This window comes from Balaenoptera physalus, assembly GCF_965194825.1.
Source record: "Balaenoptera physalus genome assembly, chromosome: 11".
Taxonomy (NCBI): Eukaryota; Metazoa; Chordata; class Mammalia; order Artiodactyla; family Balaenopteridae; genus Balaenoptera; species Balaenoptera physalus.
Window position 1 is genome coordinate 12,651,649 of NC_138896.1, and position 26,622 is coordinate 12,678,270.

The 26,622-nt window shown below is 43.9% G+C and overlaps 1 protein-coding gene and 1 long non-coding RNA gene across 9 annotated transcripts in view; one reads left to right on the forward strand and one right to left on the reverse strand.

The window, feature by feature from the left end:
- The first annotated feature begins 2,290 nt into the window (after positions 1 to 2,290).
- The window catches only part of MYLIP (myosin regulatory light chain interacting protein), a 100,669-nt gene continuing 76,337 nt past the window's right edge, over positions 2,291 to 26,622 (forward strand). For 6 of the 8 annotated variants that reach the window (XM_082415216.1, XM_082415219.1, XM_082415218.1 and 3 more), the window contains exons 1-9: positions 2,293 to 2,609; positions 3,716 to 3,906; positions 15,834 to 16,019; positions 17,640 to 17,837; positions 18,611 to 18,775; positions 19,734 to 20,154; positions 22,310 to 22,724; positions 24,068 to 24,228; positions 24,715 to 24,904. In XM_082415216.1, coding sequence (XP_082271342.1) covers positions 2,523 to 2,609; positions 3,716 to 3,906; positions 15,834 to 16,019; positions 17,640 to 17,837; positions 18,611 to 18,775; positions 19,734 to 20,154; positions 22,310 to 22,399 — 1,338 coding nt within the window. In that variant the 5' untranslated portion in view covers positions 2,293 to 2,522 and the 3' untranslated portion in view covers positions 22,400 to 22,724; positions 24,068 to 24,228; positions 24,715 to 24,904. Of the gene's footprint in view, positions 2,610 to 3,715; positions 3,907 to 15,833; positions 16,020 to 17,639; positions 17,838 to 18,610; positions 18,776 to 19,733; positions 20,177 to 20,244; positions 20,269 to 20,382; positions 20,424 to 22,309; positions 22,725 to 24,067; positions 24,229 to 24,714; positions 24,905 to 26,622 lie in introns of those variants that run through there. The other 2 variants (XM_082415223.1, XM_082415222.1) reach the window with 2 other exon arrangements.
- The window catches only part of LOC309638869, a 344,192-nt gene continuing 328,024 nt past the window's right edge, over positions 10,455 to 26,622 (reverse strand). The window contains exon 2 of the long non-coding RNA XR_014251371.1: positions 10,455 to 12,503. This is a non-coding gene — a long non-coding RNA (uncharacterized lncRNA). The remainder of the gene's footprint in view (positions 12,504 to 26,622) is intronic.

The following is a 26,622-nucleotide window of genomic DNA, read 5'->3' on the forward strand; positions in this document are numbered from 1 at the left end:
GGAGTTAGACCCAGCTGAGGCTTGAAACTGGCTCCAGGCGTTTCCTAGCATTACCAGACGGTGGGATCCTCTAGGAAGCAATTCTACTGTGGGCTTTCTATTCCTGAACCAGGTCTTTGAACATAATCTGCTTTCTCACCCAGTAACCAGCATACTCAGCCTTCTCATTCCTAACTAACCTGTCTCTCCATCTCTCTACTCAAGGAAGAAATTAGGAAAGAAAGAGAAAGACAAGGAAGAGAGAGGTAGATTAGGGTCTCCCATTTCCTGTATATGCTAAGAGAAGCCAGTATTCCTTTTCTTCTTGGTCATCATGATTTCTATCCCCTCCCCAAGTGCCGTTTTTCCTATTTTTAGCATTGTTTTGTTTTAAGAAATCCTTCTCCACTTCAGTCTTATCTGGTGATTCAATTTCAAAAACAACTGGAATCTTTACCAGCCATCCCATAGCCAAAGCATAATCTGGGTTTGTATTAAGAAATATCCCTGGTAAAATCCCAAATATTTGGTGTTTGGTTGTTTTGTTTTTGGTTTTTGATTTTTGTTCTTGGCCAATCAATATGTCTCCCTTTCCATTCATTTTCATGCCTAGTCCCTGCTGATTCTGTGAGCTCCCCAAATTTGTGCACTAAATTCCCTTTTGCTTAAATTAGCCAACTTTTGGTTAGTCGGCGTTGGTTTAACCAGCTTAGTCGCTCAATAAACAAAAATGTTACCCAATACACTTGGCCTCCGTCTTGCCTCTCACCTCTTCTCCCGGATCAAAAATTTCTAGAGATTAAGCATAGATTAGATAACAATTATCCAAATGTTATCTCCCAGATAAATTTCCTGGATCAGTAAACTGAAATTAAGTGAATGAGGAACAAGAGCTGATACAAGACGGGACTATTTTCAGCAGCGCAATATCGTGAGGTGTATTCTTAAAAGACACAAAGAAAGATGTGAGTGCGCATGCCCGTCTGCAACACCGGTGGTCAGGACTTGCTTTCGTTTTAGCCAGAGTCGGCTTTAGTGAAAGACTATTAGAGGATCCTAACCAGTAGTCTTCTGCTCTGATATCCTTCTTACTTCTTAAGAAATGAAGGCCACCAGGACAGAGGTAATTGGAACTTCGGGAAAGGGATAAGGACAGAAGTCATAGGCAGGCAGTGACAGAGCTGACGTTATAGGTTTCCTTATATATATCGTGTACCGGGTCATTCAAGTGCTTTTATGACCATTATCTCCGCTGCTCTTCACAGCAATGCTGGGGAACGGCGGGGCAGAGACTGTGGTCTCCATCTGACTGTTGAAACACTGAGCTGCAGAGAGATGAAGTCAGTTTTCAACGGTCCAAAGCTGAAACCCACATCTCTGGCTTCTCCTATAAAGAAACCAGAGGTAGGCTGAGTAACGCGTTGACTAAGAGAAACAAGTGGTAAATGAGGGAAGACTTGTAGACCTTCAATTATTAATACCTTCTATTGAGATTCCGAGATAAGTCCGTTACTCTGAGAGTGGGGATAACACCTGGTTGCCTGAGAGAAGGGACTGGCATTGGAGCAGGTGCTCCATTAATGTTTAATGACAAATGAGCTAAGACGTGAGATAGGATGGACAACCTGAGAGAGGGCCTTAGTACCCGTACGGTGTTTTGATTCAGCACAACGGGTAAATAGAAGCCTTTGGAGAAGTTTCACAGAGAAAGCACTAGATCAAGCTCCCTGGCTTATTGAACGACAGCAAAAACTTTTATACTCATATTTTGTTTTCTCAATGACGAGGTCTAAAATAAAGAACAAAAATTCCGCCTTCCTACAGCCCACTGAGGCAAACCCCAGGGAAATCATCATTTTCTTTTCAGGCTTCGGGGTTGCTCCCTTTGCTATCTGCTTTCACCACGACGACCACCACCCCGCCCCCCAAACGCGCTATTGGAGCGACCCAAGGCTTCTGAAGAACAGCGGTAGCTTGGAGGCGTTTAATCACTATAAATTCAAGCCCGACAGAAAGGCGACCCCACGTGGGAGCCCCGGGCGGTCGCTGGCTCGGAGCAGCGTCTCCCAGCGAGCAGAGGTAGCAAGCACGTCCGAGGCCTCCCTCCTTGCGCAGCGCTCAGCTCCCGCAAGCTACCACCTCCCCGGCGGCCGGGGGAACTCAGCCGGCTCTGGGAGGTCGGGCGGCGGCCGAGCGGCCGCTGCTATTGGCTGGTCGGGCGGCGGCGGAGGGGCGGGGCCTCCGTGATTGGCGGGGGCCCCAGCCGAAGGGGGCGGGGCCGCTATATCAGAGAAGTCCCCGCTGCGGCGCAGGCAGTCGGGTTGCTGGAGTGCGGCGCCGCCGCGGGAGCTGGAGAGCCAGCTGGCGGGCGGGCTGGAGAGGGGGTGGCGGGGAGGGCGAGGCGGCTGCGGGGCGCAGGGCGCAGGGCAGTGGTCTGCAGGGCTTCAGCCTCCCGAGGGCCAGCCTCGCCGAGCCCGGAGCTGGGTCTGAACCCTGCGCACACCAAAGACGAGGCGGCTGTGGCGGCAGCGGCGGCCCCAGCCATGCTGTGCTATGTGACGAGGCCGGACGCGGTGCTGATGGAGGTGGAGGTGGAGGCGAAAGCCAACGGCGAGGACTGCCTCAACCAGGTGAGGACCAGGGGCCAGGCGCGGAGTCCAGGCCGGTTCCCCGAGGCCGAGGGGCCTCGCTGTGGCGCCGGGACGCGCCGCTTGCCGGGGGCCGGCGGCGCAGCGGCGGCGGCGGGGTTAGTGCGCCCCAGGCGCCCGGCCTGCGCCCCTTCCTCCACGAGGCCGTGGGGCGCGCGGCCCCTTCGTGGCGCGCCGGGGGCGCGTGGTGGGGTGGGGGTGGAGGGCGCGGGGGACGCGCGGCGGGCCTGCCCCCCTGCCCCCCAGCCCGGGACTTTCCCGGAAGAAGGTGGCCCAGCACACCTGCCTCAGGTGTGTGAATGATGCCTCCTGTCGGGTCCCCGCGGGGCCTGGCAGCGCCACCTGCGTGCCGGGATGAGGTGGCTGGAGGCGGTCGCAGGTCCCTCGGGTTGCTCGGCAGACAAGCAGTGCCCTTATCTCTTGATGCTTCTCAAATGGAGAAGCATTTCCTATGCACCTCCTTGCATCTCCCGATTCGCGGGGGACGAGAGGACGGTAGGTTTGGGTCGTGGACTCCTCGGTTGTCTTTAAGCACGCGTTTCCTTAGGAGTGAGGAGGAACGGTTCCAAACAGTGCATAGTGGTGTGACAGAAAATTTGATCTCAAGTGAAACGCTGTGCCCTCCAACCCCCTCGACCTGAGATGTTTGGAAAACCTCCTGCAAAGCTTAGCTGACACTTGTGGCGTGTTTCCTCAGTGTGTTTGCTTTTTTGGAGTCCAGATGGTTAAAATTGTCCAGATAATAAGCTGCCAAATCAGCTGTGCAGATTGTGCTAGTGGAGGGAATTCCAGTGATTGGAATAAGAAGGAAAATACCCCGTGGATTCCCGTCCTCAGCCTTTCTGGAAGGCTACATTTTGAGAACTCCTTTTGTGCCTCTATACTACATCTAGTGGTTTCGCATCACTGGAGCTTTAGAACTCTGTTGTTTTAGCTGACAACAGGAATTGTAACACCGTTGTTGAGCTTTGTTTTTTAAAAAAAAAAAAAAACAATAGGCAGGAATCTTAGACTCAGATGGAGTGTTTGGGTTTGCTTTGACCACATGGACCACTTGCTCATCCACGCTGCATTCATTTTTGTTTTAGGTGTGCAGGCGATTGGGAATTATAGAAGTTGATTATTTTGGACTACAGTTTACGGGTAGCAAAGGTGAAAGTTTATGGCTAAATCTGAGAAATCGGATCTCCCAGCAGATGGATGGGCTAGCCCCTTACCGGCTTAAACTGAGAGTCAAGTTCTTCGTGGAGCCTCATCTCATCTTACAGGAGCAGACTAGGTAAAGTGACGCTAAAATAAACCAATGTCAAATAGACCTTTGATTCCATTTAGGAAGGGCCACTGTACCTTCCCAGAGATGTTCACAGGCAAGTTTGTTTTGATACAGAGTGAGTTGGTTATAACTTAGAAGTTTTCCATAGCACAGTTCTTTTGTTGAGGTGAAAAGAGAGCTGCATAGTTGGCCTGGGGTACATTTTCCAACTCTTCTGGTGTTTTTCTTATTTTTATAGACAATGGGAGAGCAAGGTTGAATTCTTACAAACACTTGAGATCAGTGCCACAGCGCAAAAAAATTAAAAAATAATTTAAAAAAGAAAGAAAGAAAGAAAAAAAGACCTAACTGACTTCCTGATAGCGGCATCTACTGCCCGATAGTAACCTCTGTCTCAGCAGTGTTACTACAGGTCATTGCAGTCTGCTCTAACAGAAAGCAGGAAACAGTTCCTCTTGGGTTACTTAAACTTGGTCAACTTCTTCAGCCTAGTGTCAAGTTACAGTGTGTAGCAAAGAGCTCTGTCCGAATTTTAAAAGTTTTTCAGTTTCTTGAAAACTTAGTCAGAAAACTCTTTTAAAGCCAGCAGTAATCCATCGCTACCCCACAGATAGGTTATACATGATTGTTGAGTTCAGATTGTTAAATTTCTCTCTTCTAGAAAACCACCAGTAGTGGTAGACAATTGGAGCATGTGGTTTCCTTTTTCAAACAGAGGATGGATTCTCCCCTGGACTGGCTGTAATACTTTTCTCAAGGATGAGCCAGGCTAGGAAACTGGTGTTTAATATTTACTGCTGAAATGCAGGAGACCTAAATCTTAGAGTGGCATGTAAAAAAAAAAAAAAAGAAAAAGGAAAATGACTACTTTTAAACACGGTAAACTTTGGATCTTAGTTCTAATGTTTTTCATAATCCTTTGGATTGGAAATTTGCCATGCACATAAAAAATGTGAGTGTGAGAATTATGAGAAATGATGAGTGAGCCATATCCTTTAAGAGTTTTTTAACATGTCATTTTTTTGGTTGTTTACCAAAGGACGTATAGACACATATTTTGAAATACTATTTATTTGAATTTGAAATCTCTCCTTTGCCTTTTTATGGGGCTCTAAATGGTGAGAGAAGTGTTCAATTGTGTATCTGAGGGAAGCTAGTATATTGAATTCTTAGTGCTTCTGAAAATGTGTTGCAAAGTATTCAAGTGATTCCATGTTTAAGGATGTTTTAGCTGTCTATATGAATCAGGATAGGTTGGGTTTTTTATTTTTTTATTTTTTTTAACTTAAAGCGGATTTGTGAATGCTTCTACTTTGCACTTCAGTGTGATAACTTGCAGTTGAGTAAAAGAAAATAGTACATATATACATAAAACACAACATCTTGGAATTTTCATTGTGTAGCTTTATCATTATTTTGCAATTATTTCAGGGCCTCCAGATTCAAATCTGTTTTGATGACACGGATTTATTTTTTAAATCTGCAGAAGTTTGGAGGACCAAATACATCATTTAAACAATGACTAGGGGACTCCTCTGCCGGTCCAGTGGTTAAGACTTCGCCTTCCAATGCAGGGGGTATGGGTTTGATCCCTGGTCGGGGAGCTAAGATCCCACATGCCTCGCGGCCAAAAAACCAAAACATAAAACAGAAGCAATATTGTAAAAACTTCAATAAAGACTTTTAAAAAATGGTCCATATCAAAAAAATCTTTAAAAAAAACCAATGGCTGCAGTCATAATATAATATGTACATCTGTATTATAAATGCTTACAGATTTTACAATTTGCTACTAGTCTTTACCTGTGCTTTCTTGTAATAGAGTTAATAACTATTATCAACTCCATTCTATTCATGCAAGAAATCGAGACATTTTATGAATTAGAATTGGAATCAAATTTCCTACTTTATTGACTCAATTGACTTTGACTCGAGATTCATGTCTAATAGCACTCAAAGATTGCACATACCTAGTTAGACTAGGTAATTTTAATTGATTTTCATTCCTTTTGAAATCATACTGAAAAATTCATGTGATTTTGACTTTTAAAATATTGGTGTATTTTACTTGTTTTTGTGGGGTTGTCTGAAATAAATACAGAATTTTAAGAAAATGCCACCTAAAGTTTATATAGCATTCTGCTTTAATAACTAGATAAAGTGAGTTGTAATTAGCATTGTACCTTTTCATTAGGATCAGTAGTTGTGCTGATCCTAATTAGCATTGTGTTTATGTGCATGATACTACAGAACAGAAATACTTATTTTCCCTAATATTATGTTATCAAGATAAAGCTGGTTGATAAACATTTTTGATATTTAATCATTTGTTATAAAATATTTATAGAAAATGCCATGAAAATAAAATAGATCTGTTTACATAATGAGTAAGCTCAGCTTTGCCAGTCCAGTTATGAGAGGTGATATTTTACCATCTCTTGGTCAAGTCATGAGGTCAAGTCATAAGTCATTTCCATTTAATATACAGAAAGTGTCTGGACAGTTTATTAAATGGTGCTGAAATATCCTAGCCAAGTTGTCTCTGTGGACAATTAAAGCTCGCAGTAGAGCTGGCCTGACTGGGGGCAGTTAATATATTAGTTTGCATCAGATTAGGGAAGCTGCTGTGAGAATGACAGGCAGGAAGGCCCGTCTGTAAGAGGAGAGTTCTAGGGGCAAGGCAGAAGCCCCTGCGTTCTAGGTCCAGCTCAGCAGTCTACCACCAGCATGTACAGCCTTCCAAGACTTGAGCCCAACTGAAAACCCTGAAAGAGATTCTTTAAAATCCCTTCTAGCAGTAGATTTTTTTTTTTTCTTGGCTTCTGTTTCCTCTCCATATTATTTTCCTAATGCTTTTTCTAAATACATTTCTCTGAAGAGAGAAAAAATATATCCAATGTCTGCTTAGATTGGTAGATAGAGTTAGTCTGACCTCTGATGTGGCCTAATTTTAGATTTGATTCTTTACCTGGATTATTATGTTTGCTCTGGAATGGGGGATTCTGGAAAGTAACCAGAGAGTTTTGTTTAGACTCAGCTGGCACCTTTCAGAGACTGGCGACAGCAGGTGTTTTCAGCAGATGTTTGCCATGCTATGGATTAAAACGAAAAGTGAAATTAATATATTCTGGAAGTAGATCTGAAATCATAATCGTCTTTGAAATTATTACCTTTCAAAGGCTTTCGGTTATTCACAGCAATTCAGACCAGATTTTGTCAACATTTTCAAAACCAGAGATTAGAGAATTATATGCTTCATCTTCAGGGATGGTAATTATACCATCCATTCCCAATAAAATCTTTCTGTTTCTCCTGACTGCCACATTTTAGCAGAGCTCTGTGTTCTTTGCTAGAGGCACCCTGCTTGGTTAAGACTCACCAACACCTGAATCCTCTATCCCAGAAACCAATCCCAATACAGGGGCTCCGTGAGTGCTGAACTACATGTTCACGGAAATGCTATAATCCTGAACGTTGCATCTCATTAGGATCTTAAAAGTTGCGAGCAGTGATGCGTTTGACTTCAGACCCCAGTTCACGCACCAGTTCACTCATCACTCCCCGGGGAAGGCTTCTCCAGGCGTGCTCAGGAGACTAAACTCTCCCAAGACATCGTGTAGCTTTCCTTTATAGCATTTAATGAGTGTGTAACACTCCATTTACTTACGTGACAATTTGCTTATTGTCAGCCGCTCTAATAATCTAAATTCCATTAAGCAAGGAGCTGATCAACCTTGTATACCCAGAATCTAGCAAGTGCTTGGTGTGTAAATATTTGTTGAATCAATGAATTAAGAACTTGGAAATAAAAAAAAAAATGGGGTTAACTGATACTGTGATAATATAAATTTTCTTATAGGTATTGAAATGTTTGCCAGCTTGCTTCTATAACCTGAAAAGTTTGAGAATGTCTAAAAGAAATCTCACCACTAAACAATGTTTTGTAGTGATTTTTCTCAGTTAAGAATTTGCTCAGTGCTTGGCATTCTTTTGTTTGCTTGCTTCCTTCCTTCGCCCCCTCTACCTCATTCCAAGCCATTTGTTCATTGTGGTTGTTAGTTCTTATCTCGAGTGAACTACCACGCTCCTGGACCTTTTATGAAGTTCAGATAGTTTTCAAGCCGCAGGCTCACTTTATCTAATTTCAACCAATTTGTAGGTCCTGGCTACTTATTAAACTCAATTTTTCCCTGTCTCTCAACAAATATTACTTAGACAAGTGAAAATCGAAGGAAGATGGCATCACTGAAACCCACAAAGCAAATGCCACATGCAAACTATAGGCAGGTGGAGGTGACAGTCTCCAATCAGTACACAGCTGAATCACATTGACCCTAGCCAGTGCCTGTAATCACATTCAGAGTCTTATAAAACATCACGCAATGAGAAGCCCACGCATCGCAGTGAAGAGTAGCCCCCTCTCACCGCAACTAGAGAAAAGCCGGTGCGCAGCAACGAAGACCCAACGCAGCCAAAAATAAAATAAATAAATTTAAAACAAAAAACATTGTCATGATGGTAAAGGTTGATTACAGAATTTACCTTTGTGTGATTCAGGATGGATAAATTCCATAGGATGCATTGCAGGAGTATTATGTTCTTCATATCAACTACATGCCTAAGAGTGGGATGACACATTCTCTTTTTTTTTTTTTTTGGCATGCCCAAATACAACATAGGCCCCAGGAAAGTAAAAAATGGTAAAGACAGACGTGTATATTATTTCCAAAGAAAGTATTAATTACATTTCTGAATTCTTATTTATCTTTTAAGTTTTTTTTCTGTTCAGAGTACGGGATGTTTGTGGTGTTATATATGGTTACTGTAGCCACAGACCGCCCACCTGGGCCCCTTCAGTCTCTTTTTGAATTTCTGATACTTATATATGTGTATGAAATATCAGAGAACATTGAGAAATTGATTTTTATGTAACCAAAATGAACTGTGCATTTTGAATGTCATTATAAATAAAATTTAAATATTTAGATGGCACAAAGGGCAGATTCAGGGTGACCAGTGGGGTCAGGTTCCAGGTTTATTCTCTGAGTCGTGTACCCCTAAAGCCTGATCCCAGACCTCTTCTGGACCTGATAGCCCTCCACACTAATCTAAATTGTTGAGAAAGAGATTGTAGTTAATGCTCTTAAACTACAAGATTGCCCGGACTGTTGTTTGCCTAGGGACAGCTATCTACTGCGAGTAATCATATTTTTTAGAAGTCCAGATTTTATGCTTCCAAGTGTTTTTCTGCTGTGAGTTGTAACCACTTTTGAAATTAGGAATTTCCCTCACCTGTACCCTCCTTATCTTTTAACTGCTTTGGAGCCTGAGGAGAAAGCAAATTTATCAGTGATTCCCATTTTGCATTTTGGGCTTTGAGAAGGATTTCCTTACACCTGAGTAGAGACCTGACTTGGTAATTATTGGCTGTGACAGGTTTCTCAATTGTAAGCCTTCCATGAAGTGCGGTAGATGTGATGGTTCATTTTAGGTGTGGCTCTTCATTTGAATTCTGAACCTTGACCCTAGGGATTTTTACTGGTGTTATTTTCTCAACCTCTTACTATGAAAAATTTCAAATGTACGGATAAGTTGAAAATTTTTACAGTGAACACCCAATACCTAGATTCTACTATTAACAGTTTAATATACTTTATCACATATTTATCCATTCATTGATCCCTCTATCCATCCATCAGTCTATTTTTTGATGCTTTTCAAAATAAGTTGTGTGTGAGTACACATCCCCCTAAATACTTCAGTATGTGTATCACTAACTAGAACTCAGTATTTGCCTACAGTTCTTTTTTTTTCTTTTGATACAGAATTTATATATGATGAAATGCCTAAATCCTAATATACCACTTAATGAGTTTTGGCAAATGGATGTACCTGTTTAAACAAAACCCTTAATAAGTATTACCATCACTCCAGAAAGTTCTGTCATGCCGCTCTGCAGTCGTTCCCGCCCCCCCTTCCCTACCGCCACCCCACAACCAGGTTGTATGTTTTTCCAGCATAGTTTAGTGATGCCTGTTCTACTTCATGTCAGTGGAATCGCACAGTATGTACTCTTTTGTGTCTGGCTCCTTTCGTTCATAAATTTTTCGAGACCCATCATCTTGTTATATACATCAGTGGCTTGTTCCTGTTTATTGCTGGATAGTATTCCACTGTAGGAACGTACTGCTGTTTGTTGATGCATGCTCCTATTGATGAACACCTGTTTTCCAGCTATCGTGAATAAAGCTGCTATGAACATTCAAGCACGTCTTTTTTGTAGACATGTGTTTTCATTTCTCTTGAGTAAATAAGAATGGAAGAGCTGGGTCATGGAGGTAATTGTTTAGCTTATAAGTAACTGCCAGACCTTTTCCCAAAGCAATTGTACCATTCTGTACTCCTGTCGACAATGTACAGGACACCAGTTCGTCCACATCCCTGCCAGGTTTCAGGTGGGTTTATAGTGGTAGCACATTGTGGTTTTAGTTTGTGGCTTTACATCTCTGTTGATTAATAACACTTTTCATGTGCTTATTGGCCTTTTGTACACCTTTTGCGAAGTATCTTTTCAAGTCACTGGCCCTTTTTTATTGAGCAGTTGTCTTTATTTTTGAGCTGCACAAATTCTTTATATATACGAGTCCTTTGTCAGATATATGTTTTATAAGTGTATTTTTTTTTCCTGTGGTTTGCCTGTGTTTTTGATGCCTTTTGATGAGTAGAAGTTTTTAACCTTGGTGAAGTCTCATTTATCCACTTTTTTCTTTTACGGTTTTTGCTGACTGCATCCTGAGGAACCTACCTCCAAGTCATGAAGATACTCTCCTATGTTTTGTTCTAAAAGGGTTACAGTTTTAGCTTTTATATTTAGGCCTGCGATCTATCTTGAACTGATTTTTGTTTCACTGGAATTTTAAGATACAAAACAAACCTATAGCAATTCTGTTGTGACTTGATAATTTTTAAATATAACTTGGCAGTTAGAGCTTGTGGTTTAATGACTCATTGGACTGAGGCGGGCATACGGGTGATCTCAGTGGGTGTCTCGCTCTGTGAGGGAAAAACCAGCCGTTACAACGGAGGGCCAAGTTCAGTCAGTCTCTTGGAGAGAAATTCACTTCAGTTACTACGACTGGAGACTTTTTAAAAATAGCTACTTAGCCATTTTCGAGATGTTTTAGGTTAGTTACTTAATTTTGAGTTTAATAGTAAATGTGGAGATAGTTGTTTTATATTTGTGTCATGAAAAGCTCTTCAAAATCATGTAACTGGGAAGATAACTGGAGGGCAGTCATTGAGAGTAACTGCGGTGAGCGGATAGACAACTCCCGATCGGGTCACAGAGAGTTCTGCTTTGATTATTAGATGATTTCTTTTTTTTTTTTTTTTTAAAGATAATGCCTATGCACTCTTTTTTTTTTTTTTTTTTTTTTAATGGCTGTGTTGGGTCTTCGTTTCTGTGCGAGGGCTTTCTCTAGTTGTGGCAAGTGAGGGCCACTCTTCATCGCGGTGCGCGGGCCTCTCACTATCGCGGCCTCTGTTGTTGCGGAGCACAGGCTCCAGACGCGCAGGCTCAGTAACTGTGGCTCACGGGCCTACTTGCTCCGCGGCATGTGGGATCTTCCCAGACCAGGGCTCGAACCCGTGTCCCCTGCATTAGCAGGCAGATTCTCAACCACTGCGCCACCAGGGAAGCCCCTAGATGATTTCTTTATGAGACAAGACAGGGTTTAGAGGAGAGGGCTCTGATTACAGTTCTCAAAAGATAAATGACCTGACTTTATTCCATAAAGCTATGGAAAGGAATTCATTTTAAACATAGAGGAAATCTGAAGTACATACTCTGAAACAAAAATATGTTAAGGATATGTGACTCTTTTTTTAAATTAAAATATGACATATCCTTATATTTATCCCCCCGCCCTTTTTTTTTAAGTCTTCCCTAATGCTGCAGCAAGTGTGAATTCATTAAATGCAAAGACAGGAGTTAGCTAGAATGTTTCACTTTGGGGTTCCAAACCCCATCCATATATTGAAAGTATCTGTTTTCTTAGTAACTGGGTAAAGCTTGAAGAATCATGAATTTCAAGGTGCAACCAAAAGAATGTTTAGAAAATGAGCTTATGTCTGTTAGGACATATTCATAGACATTTGCTTAAGACAAAGAAATCATTTTTTCCAAAGGCTTTCTTTCTGTTTATGATTCTAGCTTGTAGCCTAAATTGAATTCGATAAGCCAACCACTTTTTTTTTTTTTAATCTGTATTTTAATCGCTACTCTTTTTTTGTTGTTGTTAATTAATTAATTAATTTATTTATTTATTTTTGGCTGTGTTGGGTCTTCGTTTCTGTGCGAGAGCTTTCTCTAGTTGTGGCGAGCGGGGGCCACTCTTCATCGCGGTGCGCAGGCCTCTCACTATCACGGCCTCTCTTGTTGCGGAGCACAGGCTCCAGACGCGCAGGCTCAGTAATTGTGGCTCACGGGCTCTGTTGCTCCGTGGCATGTGGGATCTTCCCAGACCAGGGCTCGAGCCCGTGTCCCCTGCATTAGCAGGCAGATTCTCAACCACTGCGCCACCAGGGAAGCCCCAAGCCAACCACTTTTGATCTTTACTTAAAAAAAAAAAAAAATTCACTGCAGGCCTGACTTCTTTGACCACATCTGCTTATTTTGATATTATTGGTAACTTTTAACCACTTTACAAAAAGGGAGGTGGGGGGGGGGAATCCATGAGCCAGACAGTTACAGGCCAGATGGTTGGAGAGAAAATAACAGGAAAAAATACTTGACTGAAAACCACCCCTAATTATTGAGCCATCACTGGATTCCTTGTGGAAGTGTTTCTGCATGCCCTGCCATTCTCCCTCTTTGAAAGAGCACATGAAATAGGGTCTGCTGATGGCCTGCCGCCGCTGTGACCTTTGCTGTCACTGCTGCATGTGCTCTTCTCCTGGAGAGCATAAACTTATCACCCAAGAGCCAGTTTGTAGCCAGAGTTATTTTGATAGGATACATTCCTTCACACCAAGAGGCTGTACCTTCCATCGAAACAGGAGCCATCAGATACATTCACCCTGGGACCCCGGCATAGGGCTTGGCACAGTGGCCATGCGTGGCAAATTTGTTGACTTGAAATGAAAAGGTTGCTTTATAGCCATGAAACGGTAAAATGCAGGAAGGGCCCTACCAGAAAGTTTCTGTAAATGATAAGGAGGAGGAGTTTTGTACTTACAGGGTATCGACTGCAATGCAGCCTAGAATGTGGAGTATGTTGAAAAGGCTATTGTCCCCCAGCTCCTTTTTAAAAATTCTGACTCACACACCGAGAAAGGATCACATTACTCTCAGGCTGCTGACCACCTGTTAATATTTTGTTACTGCTGCTTCTTTGCCTTTGATTTTGGCAGCTGTCTGTCCAGAAGTCGTGGTGGATAGTTTGGAAAAGGAAATTGGATCAATTTTGAAACTCTTCTTTTGCAGGCTAAACTAGTCTCTAACTTAATACTTAGGAAATAAGTTAAAAGACATTTTCATATAAGCAGTAATTAAATTGAGAAGACTTAGTTTGGGTGAAAACCTTAAAATCTTTCAGCACATACTTTCTTCTTTAATGGAAGTATATATTTAGGTTTTTGGGTGATACCCTTAAAATCTTTCAGCACATGCTTTCTTCTTTAATGGAAGTATATATTTAGGTTTTTGGGTGATACCCTTAAAATCTTTCAGCACATGCTTTCTTCTTTAATGGAAGTATATATTTAGGTTTTTGTTCCCTACTAACATGTCCACTGATGAATGCAGAGACAGAGATACATTAACCAAGATGACGTTTACCGAACAGTCCTCTAAAAAGCCTTCTGAGGGCTGAAGCAGTGTTGTAACATCAAGATTTTAAGGGAGGGCTAGACCTCAGTCCTCAGATAGCTATTTTAAAACAAGTTATTTTTGTAGTTATTTCTTTGCCCCAGTAAGGACCCCCTTCTCAGTTTAGCAGTATGTCAGAAATACTTTAAAGACAAGCAGATGTTTGGGTTAATAAAAACCATGCTTATCTTCTTCCAGTGCTATTATGCATTCTTACTGTGATTTCTTCATAGGGGGCTTTGAATAAAGAAAAAACTGCAGTGTTTGGCAGAGTCTGATAATTTTAAACATTTCTTTATCATTATAGAAGGCACAAAACGTTGAATTTAAACATTTCTTAAAGGAGGATTAATGGCTCTTGTCAGCCTGAAGTTTTGAGACTCTCAACAGAGCCCCTCCTTTTATTTCTACCCTCAAGTTCCCTTGCCTCCTTTTTTTGCATTGTTCACGTTATCCCTTCTACCTGGATGTCAGACACAAGGTTAGCATGTAAATAAAAGCATCTCGAGGACTGGAATAACGGTATCCAGCTGAAGGGGGGAGCTGAATTTAGGAACCCTGTTCAGAGCTTTACAATGATGATCATAATTCATTTGTTAACAGAAGGAATAGCATGGCATTTCAGCATGATTGAGAGGCTGTATTGAGTCATCAAAGGAAGGTTATACATTTGCCAGAGACAAATTTCATAATCCAGGCCAGTCTGCCTATGACAGTTTAGATACTCTGTTCGGAATCTTAGGCAACGCGGATTGGCAGGCAACGATATCTGAAGTTTTCCAGGACTTCTAATTCTCACATACCTTTTGGTAAATGTAGAATACAGTGTTGTATACAATTAGGACAGGCTCATATGGAATGAAACTAGGATGGGGATATAAGCTAGTTGCAGACAGCGTGTAGTTTTATGTACATTTATAGAACTCTCTGATGTTAGAGGCACTTATGAAGTCAGCTTAGGTGCAGCTGAATGTACTAGAAGTTAGAACCTGTCAAATATTATAATAGAGGAAGAAATAGTTTGCATGTGATATAGACAAAAGGGTATCCAAATGAGGGGACAGGAGGAGTGGCCTTCAGGACAGAGGGAACAGCAACACCGAGACGTGGGGACGTGAATGTGCTTGGTTTTTCCAGAAGGAGGAATTGTCCCTTTCCTGGGGCATGGTGGCTGGAGGGAATGACAGGAGATGTAGCTGGAAATCTGGGGCTAGATGTGGAGAACCCTGGGCTCATGCTGACGTGTGCTTCCTTGGCAAACAGTGGGGATCCCTTGAAGGATTCTGAGCAGAGAAATGGCAAGTTTGTATCAGAAGCAAGCAGCTCGGAAGATGGATTCACGGAGTCTAGATGAGAGATCAGCTTAGAGGATACCGTAAATTCTCTTGACAGTTGAGAGCTGCAAGTAGGATAGAGGAGGTAAAAATGGGAAAAACGGAACTGGATTTAAAGAGTTTTCAGAGACAGAAGGAAGATGAAGAGTCAAAAGTGAGTCCGTGGTAAAAATAACAAATCAGTCTCTGGTTTCCACTGGGAGAAAAAGTGGGTTTGGGGAGGAAGTTTGGCTTTGAAGAAGGTGAAATTGGGATACTGAAGACCATCCAGTGGAGAAGTCTGTTAGCACTTGGATATTTGAATATGATCCTTAGGAGAGAAGTTGGGGTTAAAACTAGAGATTTGAGGGTCATTTGAATAAAGGTGAGGATTTTAAGATAACAATTACACATCAAGATAAAGTTTTTCTGATTAAGATAATTTCTTTTAAATAGTATAATGCAGAAACATGTATATAATTATTTTGTAGCTTGAATGTTACTGAACTTGTCATAGTTAGACTTGTTTTGTTTGGGTTAGACTTTTTGTTTCAGAGAAACTTAATCCTTAGACTTATTTTGCCTTACTACTCATGATAAAAAAAAAAGGTCTGTAACAGTAAGCGTTTTTAAGGCAGCTTTCTTCCTTGCTCTCTTTTCCTTACTTAAATGGGATTATGAAATTGCTAAGCAGTTGGGTCCGATACCTAGTTAGTCCCCCAGCATAACCTCACTCTCACATTGCTTTGCAGGCATATCTTTTTCTTGCATATCAAGGAGGCCCTCCTGGCAGGCCACCTCCAGTGTTCACCAGAGCAAGCGGTGGAACTCAGTGCCCTCCTGGCGCAGACCAAGTTTGGGGACTACAGCCAGAACACGACCAAGTACAGCTCTGAGGGGCTGTGTGCCAAGGAGCTCTCCAGTGCCGCCTTGAGCAGGTGAGGCTGCAGTGCAGGCTCGTGTTTACTGTCCCACATCTAGCAAATTTATAAGAGTTTCCAGAAGGAAATCAAACTATGATAGATAACAGGTGATTTGTGAGGTTGAGACTAGACCATTGCCCAATATAACCCACTATTTTCAAAAGATTCTTAGCCTTTTCTTTGAGAAACTTAAAAACACAAAATATAATCCACACAAATAAATGCCCTTATACAAAATACTATATAACAGGAATTGTAAAATCTCTGACCTTTTAAGAATGCATATCTCTTAAAAAGTCTGTCATGTTTATCGGCATTTTCTTTGTCCCAGCAGGGATTAAACCAAGAGACCTAACAAAGATGTCTCAATTATCTCTTCCTGGGTAACAGGGTTGCCACTCTAAACTTAGTGGCTTAAAACAACAAAATCATCTCACAGTTCTCTGGGTCAGGAATCTGGCCGTGGCCCGGTTGGGTTCTCTGGCTCCAGATCTCTCAGGAGGCTGCAGTCAAGCTGCTGGTGGGGTTCAGTCTCATCTGAAGGCTCAGCTGAGGGAGGGATCTGCTTCCAGTTTGGCTCAGATGGCTTGTTGGCTGGCCTGTGCCTTCACCACGGCGGCCTCTTCGGGGGGCTGTTTGATATCGTGGTGACTGTCTTCCCCAAGGATGAGCAATTGAGTCAGAGCAAGAACAAACACCCAAGATGGATTCAAAGTCTCTTTATAACTTAATCTCAGAAGTGAGTGACAGCACATCACTTTGGCTGTATTCTGTTCATTAGAAGCAAGTCATTACTCCAGTGTGCACTCAAGTGAAGGAAGTTACACGAGAGCATGGATACCAGGAGGTGGGGACCTTTAAGGATGGTATTGGAGGCTGTCCGCCCCAATAGATAAAATAGATCCTGCATTTTTCAGTTGCAAATGACCTAATCAATCCCATTTAATGCTATATTATAATGAAACTTAGAAAGCAAATCTAGACAAATGCATGAGACGTTGCTATGTATAAATTTCTTATGTATTTTGTTTGTTTGTTTGTTTGTTTTAATTTTATTATTTATTTATTTAATTTTTGGCTGTGTTGGGTCTCCGTTTCTGTGCGAGGGCTTTCTCTAGTTGAGGCAAGCGGGGGCCACTCTTCATCAAGGTGCGTGGGCCTCTCACTATCGCGGCCTCTCTTGTTGCGGAGCACAGGCTCCAGATGCGCAGGCTCAGTAGTTGTGGCTCACGGGCCCAGTTGCTCTGCGGCATGTGGGATCTTCCCAGACCAGGGCTCGAACCCGTGTCCCCTGCATTGGCAGGCAGACCCTCAACCACTGTGCCACCAGGGAAGCCCCTCTTATGTATGTTTTTAGAGATTTTCCATAGTTCTTTTCATTCATCCCCTTCTGGCATCCCCAATAGTTTTTTTTCCTAATTATTTAATAGTTGAGATCTTGAACAGTGTCTTAAAAGTATTTTACAATAAGTTTGCTAAATAAATGAAACATCAATAGTATATAGCTTTGAGTTTTTGTGATTCGTAGATGACAGTGTCAGTATAATTCACTAGTGAAAATGATACCGATTTATCTCTGGAGACTGCATCAGTTAATCTCTCTGTATGCTTCTCTGCCCTTTTGGTGTCTTGCAGCATTGTGGCAAAGCATAAGGAGTTGGAGGGGACCAGCCAAGCTTCGGCTGAATACCAAGTTTTGCAGATTGTGTCAGCAATGGAAAACTACGGCACAGAATGGCATTCTGTGAGGGACAGCGAAGGGCAGAAACTCCTCATTGGGGTTGGACCTGAAGGAATCTCAATTTGTAAAGATGACTTCAGCCCAATTAATAGGTAACCCAAGTCTTAAATTTTTGTTTAGACCTAAGTGTGTACGTACTTTTGTAGCTCTGATGGTAAAAATAGGAAATGGAGAGGGATTTACTATACAGTCATCCTTTAGGAACAATGTGTTTCATTTTGGGTAGGTACATTCATTTTATTCAGGCCTTGATAACCATTCCAATATGTTTTTAAAATTTAGGCTCAAGTGTACTGATGTGACCGAGTTAATATTTTTCAAATGTCATCCACGGCTCTAAAAATCTCATTACACACACACACACACACACACACACACACACACACACCCCCCTCCAAAACTTGCTCCAGTGCGCCTCTCCACTTTACCCCCAACACACACACACACACACACACACACACACACACACACACACAAACACACACACACACCCCTCCAAAACTTGCTCCAGTGCGCCTCTCCACTTACCCCCAACACACACACACACACACACACACACACACACACACACACACACCCCTCCAAAACTTGCTCCAGTGCGCCTCTCCACTTTACCCCCAACACACACACACACACACACACACACACACACACACACCCCTCCAAAACTTGCTCCAGTGCGCCTCTCCACTTACCCCCAACTGCTTTTCAAAGAGCCTACCTAGGGAGCAGAGGGCTTATCTGATGGTCCCAGGCAGCGCGTCCAGCTTTATGGCTGGGCCCTGAGCACATGGGAAGCCTGCAGGAGCACACACGGTGACCCATCTCCCCTGGGCTCGCTCACTTTTCTCTTCCCACCTTTCAGGATCGCTTACCCTGTCGTGCAGATGGCTACCCAGTCAGGGAAGAACGTGTACCTCACCGTCACCAAGGAGTCTGGGAACAGCATCGTGCTCCTGTTCAAGATGATCAGCACCAGGGCAGCCAGCGGGCTCTACCGAGCCATCACCGAGACGCATGCTTTTTACAGGCACGTACCCCTGTGCACCCCGTAACCCCAGCGTCTGCCACAGTGCTGAGGTTTCCAGGTGACAGCAAGGCTCCTGTGGGTCCTGGTATCACTGTGTCAGTGAACCTTGTACAGAGCTTAAGAAATCGGCTGTTTTCAAACCCTTCATTTCTGCCGTAGCAGTGGGGTCCTTCTCAACATCATCCTGCTTTTCCCTCAGGGTGTGTGTGTGTGTGTGTGTGTGTGTGTGTGTGTGTGTGTGTGTGAGTGAGAGTGTGAGCTGCATGGATTTGCTGTACTGCTTATCTCTTAGCCCGTTTCCTCATAGCTCCCCCTCCCCCAGGTGACTGAGCGGTGGGGCCTGTTCAGCCGCTGCTTTTGCCCTCTTCCCGCAGGATGACCCAAGTCGTCTTTCCTTCCTGGGAGAGCTGCTACCCTGAATCCTCAGTGTGTAGTGAGGATGTCTCGATAACTGTATTGATAGCCTTATTTCCAAGGGTGCTTTAAAGTAGACTTGCGATTTGACTCAACTATTTGGAAAGTTTATTAAAAGCTAAGAAGTTTAATTGGCAGGCAACCAACCCTTTTTTTATGTTAAAGCAGACACACTCATTGTGGAGCAGAATGGAAAATTTGTAGAAATTTTTAACAGAAAGCCAAGACTACAAAGACAAATGTCCTTTTTCTTGCCATAAGCTGCTTTGGACTGTAGTTCTGTCCCTGGAGGTGGAGGTGCCCTCTGGTTTACAGCTGCCTGATCAGGGGTCCTTCCTTTGGAGACACTTGAGAAGCATAGAGGTAGAATCATTGAAATACCTAACACCTGTGAAACTGGAAGAATTCGTTTTCAAGCACACAAACAAGAATATTTAATGTCTGCTCCCATGAGCATCCTTCTTCGCAGCAGTGTTTAAGGTCTGGCTCGTGGGGACGCCCAGGCCTGTCCGTGCTGAGATGGGTGTTCCATCTCTGTCCGTAGGTGCGACACGGTGACCAGTGCCGTCATGATGCAGTACAGCCGAGACCTGAAGGGCCACTTGGCTTCTCTGTTTCTGAACGAAAACATCAACCTGGGCAAGAAGTATGTCTTCGATATTAAAAGAACCTCCAAGGAGGCGTATGACCACGCCAGGAGGGCTCTGTACAACGCGGGTGTGGTGGATCTCGTGCCGAGAAGCGACCCCAGCCCCCCAAACTCTCCGCTGAAGTCCTCGGAGAGCAGCATGAGCTGCGGCAGCTGCGAGGGCCTTGGCTGCCAGCAGACCCGGGCCCTCCAGGAGAAGCTGCGCAAGCTCAAGGAGGCCATGCTGTGTGTGCTGTGCTGCGAGGGCGAGATCAACTCAGCCTTCTGCCCCTGCGGCCACACTGTGTGCTGCGAGGGCTGCGCCACCCAGCTCCAGGTGAGGCTCTTCCCAGCTCCAGGTGAGGGTCCTCCTGGCTCCAGGTGAGGGTCCTTCCGCCTCCAGATGAGGGGATGTTTCCAGCTCCAGGTGAGGGGGCGTTTCTAGCTCCAGGTGAGGGTCCTCCTGGCTCCAGGTGAGGGTCCTCCTGGCTCCAGGTGAGGGGGCATTTCCAGTTCCAGGTGAGGGTCCTCCTGGCTCCAGGTGAGGGGGCATTTCCAGTTCCAGGTGAGGGTCTTCCCGGCTCCAGGTGAGGGTCCCCCCGGCTCCAGGTGAGGGTCCCCCCGGCTCCAGGTGAGGGGGCATTTCCAGTTCCAGGTGAGGGTCCTCCCGGCTCCAGGTGAGGGTCCCCCCGGCTCCAGGTGAGGGGGCATTTCCAGTTCCAGGTGAGGGTCCTCCCGGCTCCAGGTGAGGGTCCCCCCGGCTCCAGGTGAGGGGGCATTTCCAGTTCCAGGTGAGGGTCCCCCCGGCTCCAGGTGAGGGTCCCCCCGGCTCCAGGTGAGGGTCCCCCCGGCTCCAGGTGAGGGGGCATTTCCAGTTCCAGGTGAGGGTCCCCCCGGCTCCAGGTGAGGGTCCCCCCGGCTCCAGGTGAGGGTCCCCCCGGCTCCAGGTGAGGGGGCATTTCCAGTTCCAGGTGAGGGTCCTCCCGGCTCCAGGTGAGGGTCCCCCCGGCTCCAGGTGAGGGGGCATTTCCAGTTCCAGGTGAGGGTCCCCCCGGCTCCAGGTGAGGGGGCATTTCCAGTTCCAGGTGAGGGTCCTCCCAGCCCCAGGTGAGGGTCCTCCCAGCTCCAGGTGAGGGGTCAGCCGGCTGGCATGGGCCAGGCACTGACTTGTGGAGGCACAGATGGCGAATGTCCATCTCCATCCAGAGGGTCTTTGTATCTGTGACTTGGAAGGTGTTGCCCTTTGGAAACAGTTTGGATTAGCACACTCTTTCCAACAATGTAATTACTAAATCATAGGCTTCTTTCAAGTCCTGGATATGAGGTTCAGATTCACAAGGTACCACATCTAGTTAGTGGCTGAGCCGGGCACTGGAATCCAGGCCTCCTAGGGGCTGGTCACCTCCTTCTCTTCCCTTTCATGTTGTCTCTGCTTCTTGACACTTCGGAGGATGGTCTTTTTTACTTACTTGTATTATTTGGGAAAGAATTCTTAGAGTTTTGAGTGATAGTTAACTCTCAGTTATCCATGGGTGGGTTGTTGCCTAATTTTTTGTGATTCATTTCCTTTTAGTACTGCCTATGCCTCCTAGGTCCCCTTGGATTAGCTCTCACTTAGCAAGTCAAACTAATTTTAATATTAGTAAAAAAAATAAAAGCACCTCTTACGTAATATCTTTTTCTTTCTTGCACCTTGCATTTCCTTTTACAATAATATTTTCAATTTGTTTTCATTTCCCAGAACTGTTGGCTAACTGTCACTGTGATTTTATGTAAAATCAGCCCTAAATAACATCTAGTCCCTCAGAAGCTGCTAATTTCAGAACTATTTTTAGGGCTACATATGAGCCAAGAGGATGCCCAAGGATTTACTTGGTCCTTCCTTAGAGTAGATCACGCTCCTAAGACAAGTTATTTCCCCAGAAGTGGTCATGGATTTGCCTCTTTCATCCACATAGTCTGATTGTCATGCCTAAGGCTCCCCATGTGGCTGAGGAAGGGACATGCTTGCTGAGAGGCCAGCCAGGGGTGTGGAGCTGTGACCTGTGACTAGGAGCAGCCATGCTCACTGGCCACGTGGCATCCACCCAGTGATGCACCCTGAGCCAGCTGAGCCAAGGACACAGTCTCCGGAAGGGTCTCCTGCATCCCTGCCTGAGACTTCATAATCAGCCCATGTAGGGACCACAGCCTCATTGCACAGCAAGAAGTCTTCAGTAATCACTTTATTCACGGTGCCTTGTTTAGAGTTTGACTGAAAACCTGATTAATTTCATTCATTTATACTTTTTCATAGTATTTGTTTTTAATCCTTTGTCAAGTATAAAATGTCAGACTTGTTAGAAAGCAAAGATCTCTCTCAGTGGAAAGCTAGAAATAATTGTGACCACAACGTATTTAGAAAAAGCACTGTAATAGGTACCACGGGTGAACACTGAAGACACAGATCCTTGGAAGTGTCCTAACCCATACTGTCGGCTTCTCTTTTCCAGTCCTGTCCTGTCTGCAGGTCACGGGTGGACCACGTCCAGCACGTCTACCTGCCGACCCACACCAGTCTTCTCAACCTGACTGTGATCTGATCTGCTGTGCACTTACCGGACATGCCATGTCTCCATGAACTGCACTAGTATAAACTATAAACATGATAGATTGTGGAGAGAATAGATACTCCAACGCCCATCTGCCATGCAACGTTTAGGGGAAAAAAAAAAAAAAGAAGAATAGAAACAGTATGACTACTCCTCACCGCCAAAATGTACCATGCGTAGAATCAGCACCTCCGGGTTGGTGACCAGGAAGAGCTCTGGGACCCAGACACATTCCTTGGACTTTTCTTCTTTTTATGATCAAGTAAAGAAATCAGGAAGATCTTTGACGTCAGTTAAGTGGCAGCATAGCCCAAAAGTGAGTACCTTTTAGAAAATGATGTTTAAGTCTCCCTAACGTATCCCAAGGTAAGTTTCCTACTTGCAGCCAATTTTGTAAGAATTCATTTTAAGGATTTACTTGGTTCTTTTTGTACGGGTCACAGAGCTCTGGACATTTTTAATAGGAAAATTTTTCTTAAAGAGATAGTTGTCATTTTAATGTCATTTCTGTTTTTCTAACTTGTTCAAGAAAGATTGGGGGGCAAACATATTTAAAAATCGATTCGGGGACTTTTTTAGAGTGGACACAAAGTTGTCAGATTTAAACCAGTCTGACCAGTGGAAAACAGATCACTCCACCTGGATGGTGTCCTATTCTTTCCCCCTCCCCCTCTCCTTACCCTGTCCCCAAGCCTTTCAATTATAAAATGCTACCAGTCTGGTTAGACGATGTCTGTGGAGTAGTCAGCACTCCTTGGGCCTCTTGAGTTGGTGGAATATTTTAAGATTGAAAAGGGAGCACATGTTCCTTGGAAGGAAGAGCATTGCTCGCTGAGATGAAGCTTCGCCGTGTACAAAGTAGGGGTGGTTCGTGAGTTCTCCGACGCTCCCTGCTCCAGCTTCAACCGGTGGGGTTGCTTTTGCTTGAGCCATCAAGCCTTTTACAGCCTTATCGTAGATATCCTAGATATTGTAAGCTTTTTTTTTGGTAGTAAATGCTTAAGTGTATTAACTTTTTGTTGTCCCTCTATATGTTTTAGAGGGGTTTCGGGGGTTTTTTGTTTCTGTATTCTTAATCATGTTTTCCACTCCCACTTGGGCATTTTGGAACCTGGTCAGCTTGTTGGTTTTCTAGGATGTCTGGAACCTGGATGACCTTATTGGGTGCAATACTAGCTAAGTTAAAGCTAGAAACCTACACTGTCACTTTACTGAGATTTCTGAGTATACTTTTCATATTGCCTTAATGTAGCAGTAATGTGTTTATGCATTTGTTTCTTTGCACAGACATTTTGTCAGATATTAAAACTCTACTTTTTTATGGCACATATTAGCATATAAGCCTTTATTCCAAGAGGTATTTATTTTTTCACTTGTAAAAAAGTAATGTTTCACATATAAAGAACTCTGTTATATCTTAAAGAATTTCTGTCTTTTATATTCAGGATAATAAAGATGTTAAAGCAAACATGGGTGTTTGTATCTTCACAGTTATTGTCATTTAAGCCAGTTTTTATTCATTTAATAGAGCATGGATGATGTCATGGTTGGTATCTAATGTGGTCCTTCGTGGAAAGTTTGAAAATGTTTAAGGTATTGGCTCTAATCAAGGAGACTATTTACCCAGTTACTCATTCATCTATGTTTTCTGGTTTATAGGATTGCAATGTAGGTGAAAATAGGGTAATATACGCAAGCAGATGAAAAGTAAAAATTGGGAAAAGGACTGTAAAGTATTGGAGAAGGAGGGGAATGGCGAAGTTGGAAGTTAAAACTGTAAACCCAGATGATGCCGCTAGTGCGTTGCCTGGTCAGGACAGGTGAGTGCCGGGCTGGGTCCCAGCAGAGATGGCTTCAGCCTACAGACCCTAGGGCTGCATTCTATAGGACGGCTAGCCTGCTGCTGCTGGGACCTCGCTGCCCTGAGTGTGCCAGTGTGTGCTCAAAGGAAATACTTTGTGGAGTAGAGAACAGTGCACATAATATATGTAACTCAGAACTATCTGTAGCAGTCAAGTAATTTCAGCTGCTACAGAGGTTCAGTTCAGTACAAGTGCAATGATTTCAAGCAAACAACTTTTTAAAAATTGAGAAAAACAAGATTTGTTTTCCACTATTCCTATACCTAAGTCAACCTCCCATCAGGTTCTAGGAATTAACTTATTTGTTCAATCAACACATTTATTGAGCACCTGCTAAGTTACTATTGAGCACTGGACATTTAATAATGATCAAGACACGAATGATACAGGATGCCCATGTCATGTACTTAAACCTGTAATTTACACTATTTTCTCTCTCTATAGAAATTAAATAATATTCAAAATGATAGAATATTAACACTGGAGAGGATCTTAAATGTGGTAGTCTCAAAATGCTGACCAGAATAATGGATGGATGGATGACAGGCCAACAAATGGATAAGATATTGTTCACCCCACTACACCATGGACTCCTCAAGCTCAGTGACTAACATGAAAACTACTGTATTACAAGGTGACTTAAGAGAGCTAAAAGAAAAGCGCTGTGTAGGCACGGAAGGTGATGGTTAATTCTCCTTAAGAGCCAAGGGTAATAAGGGTGCTTCACAAAGACCCTTTGAGCTGAGCCTTAACATTCTAGTTGAATTTTATCAGGTGGAGAAGAAAGTATATGGTGCATACAGGGTTAGAATGCAGTTTGGGAGGCTGGCCCATCCCCCTGTGGTCAATGAAGTGGTAAGAAATGAAGTTCTGAAGGGAACGTGGTTAGAGTTACCGTGGTGAGCGACCTTGAATTCCAGGCTTCATTTGGACTTGGTTCTCCACTGCCTTCAGAACCAGGAACTTTTGGGATGGGAGAGTGGCAATCAGATCTGGTTTCTTGCACAGGGAACACAAGGAACCACAGAGGAAAGCATACACAAGAGCAGGAAGAGAGCAGAGGCAAGAACTCAGTTTTGATCATCTATCGACATGAAAATGAAACAGATCAAGAGCCTTCGGAAGTATGAGCAGTATTTAGTGAGGCAGAGAAGTCATACACCAATTCTGCTTTATCTTGGAACAAATAGTCGTTAACAGAGGGACAAACAGAGGGGAGCAAGCCATGGGGGTAGGAATGGAATCGAATCTGGTTTTGGACATGATGAATTTGAGATGCTTGATGACTGGCAAACCTGGGGTCTGTTGAAAACTTGGGCTGGAACTTACAGAGGATGGAAAAGGTAAAGAGAAGCATTTAGTGGCCATTACATTTAATTGATATTTGAAGACATGACAATGTAAGAAGTCATCATAGGGAGAGCATTAAGGGGGGAAATGAATAAAGCTGAAGCTGGAACCCTGAAATGACCTAGACCTAAGGTGGACGGTGAGACTAGGAAGGAGTCTGAGAAAGACAAAGGGACGAGGAAAAATCAAGGGACTGAAAGCCAAGCCCGGAGACAACTTCAAACGGGCGTGTCCACTACGTCCAAACAGGCAGGCCAGCAGAGTCAAGGAGCTGGAGGGCCAGAAAAGGCCGTACGAATGTGGCAATATCAGGTGGTCCCAAGTTCCAAGAAAGAGTGGGTGTATTTTGAGATTGAGGGCATACTCCAAGGTTGCCAGATTGTAGTGAGCTGAGTATGAAAGTGAGACAGGGACATGGAAGTGATAAAGGGGGGCCGACATGCATTGGTGACAAGGTGGAGTTAAGTCAAGATGGTACCGTAGGAGGAGGCGGGCTCAAGAGAAGCATTTGCGTTTTGCATTTTAAATGGGAGGACTCAGTAGGCATAGAGGAGGGGGCCACGGAGAGGGTGAGCCAAAAAGTACAGCAGAGAGGAATCAGCGTTGGAACTCTGGAGAAACAGAAGGCTCAAGAGGCTGTTCTGCCAAAAGTCACGATCTGTGAGATGTGAACAAAAGCATTCTTTCATCCTTTTATTAAGGGTTACAAAAATTAGCAGTGAAGCTAGAGACATTTCCCCCACCCTATATGTCTACGTTGATCCTGTTGCAGATGTGGAGCTCAAATGCAATGTGGGTACATTCTGGGGTTGTCCCCTTAACCCTGCCATTGAACACTGAGGATCAGAAGCCCCACGGGTGACTACTCTCGGGCAAAGCATGAACTCTTCCAAGAAAAATGTGAGAAAGAAATGCCCTATAGCCCAGAAGTTTGAGCAGATTTCCAAACACAAGCCTTGGGAGAGTGCATGTATGAGTCACTGCAAGTAAGCCTGAAGCAGG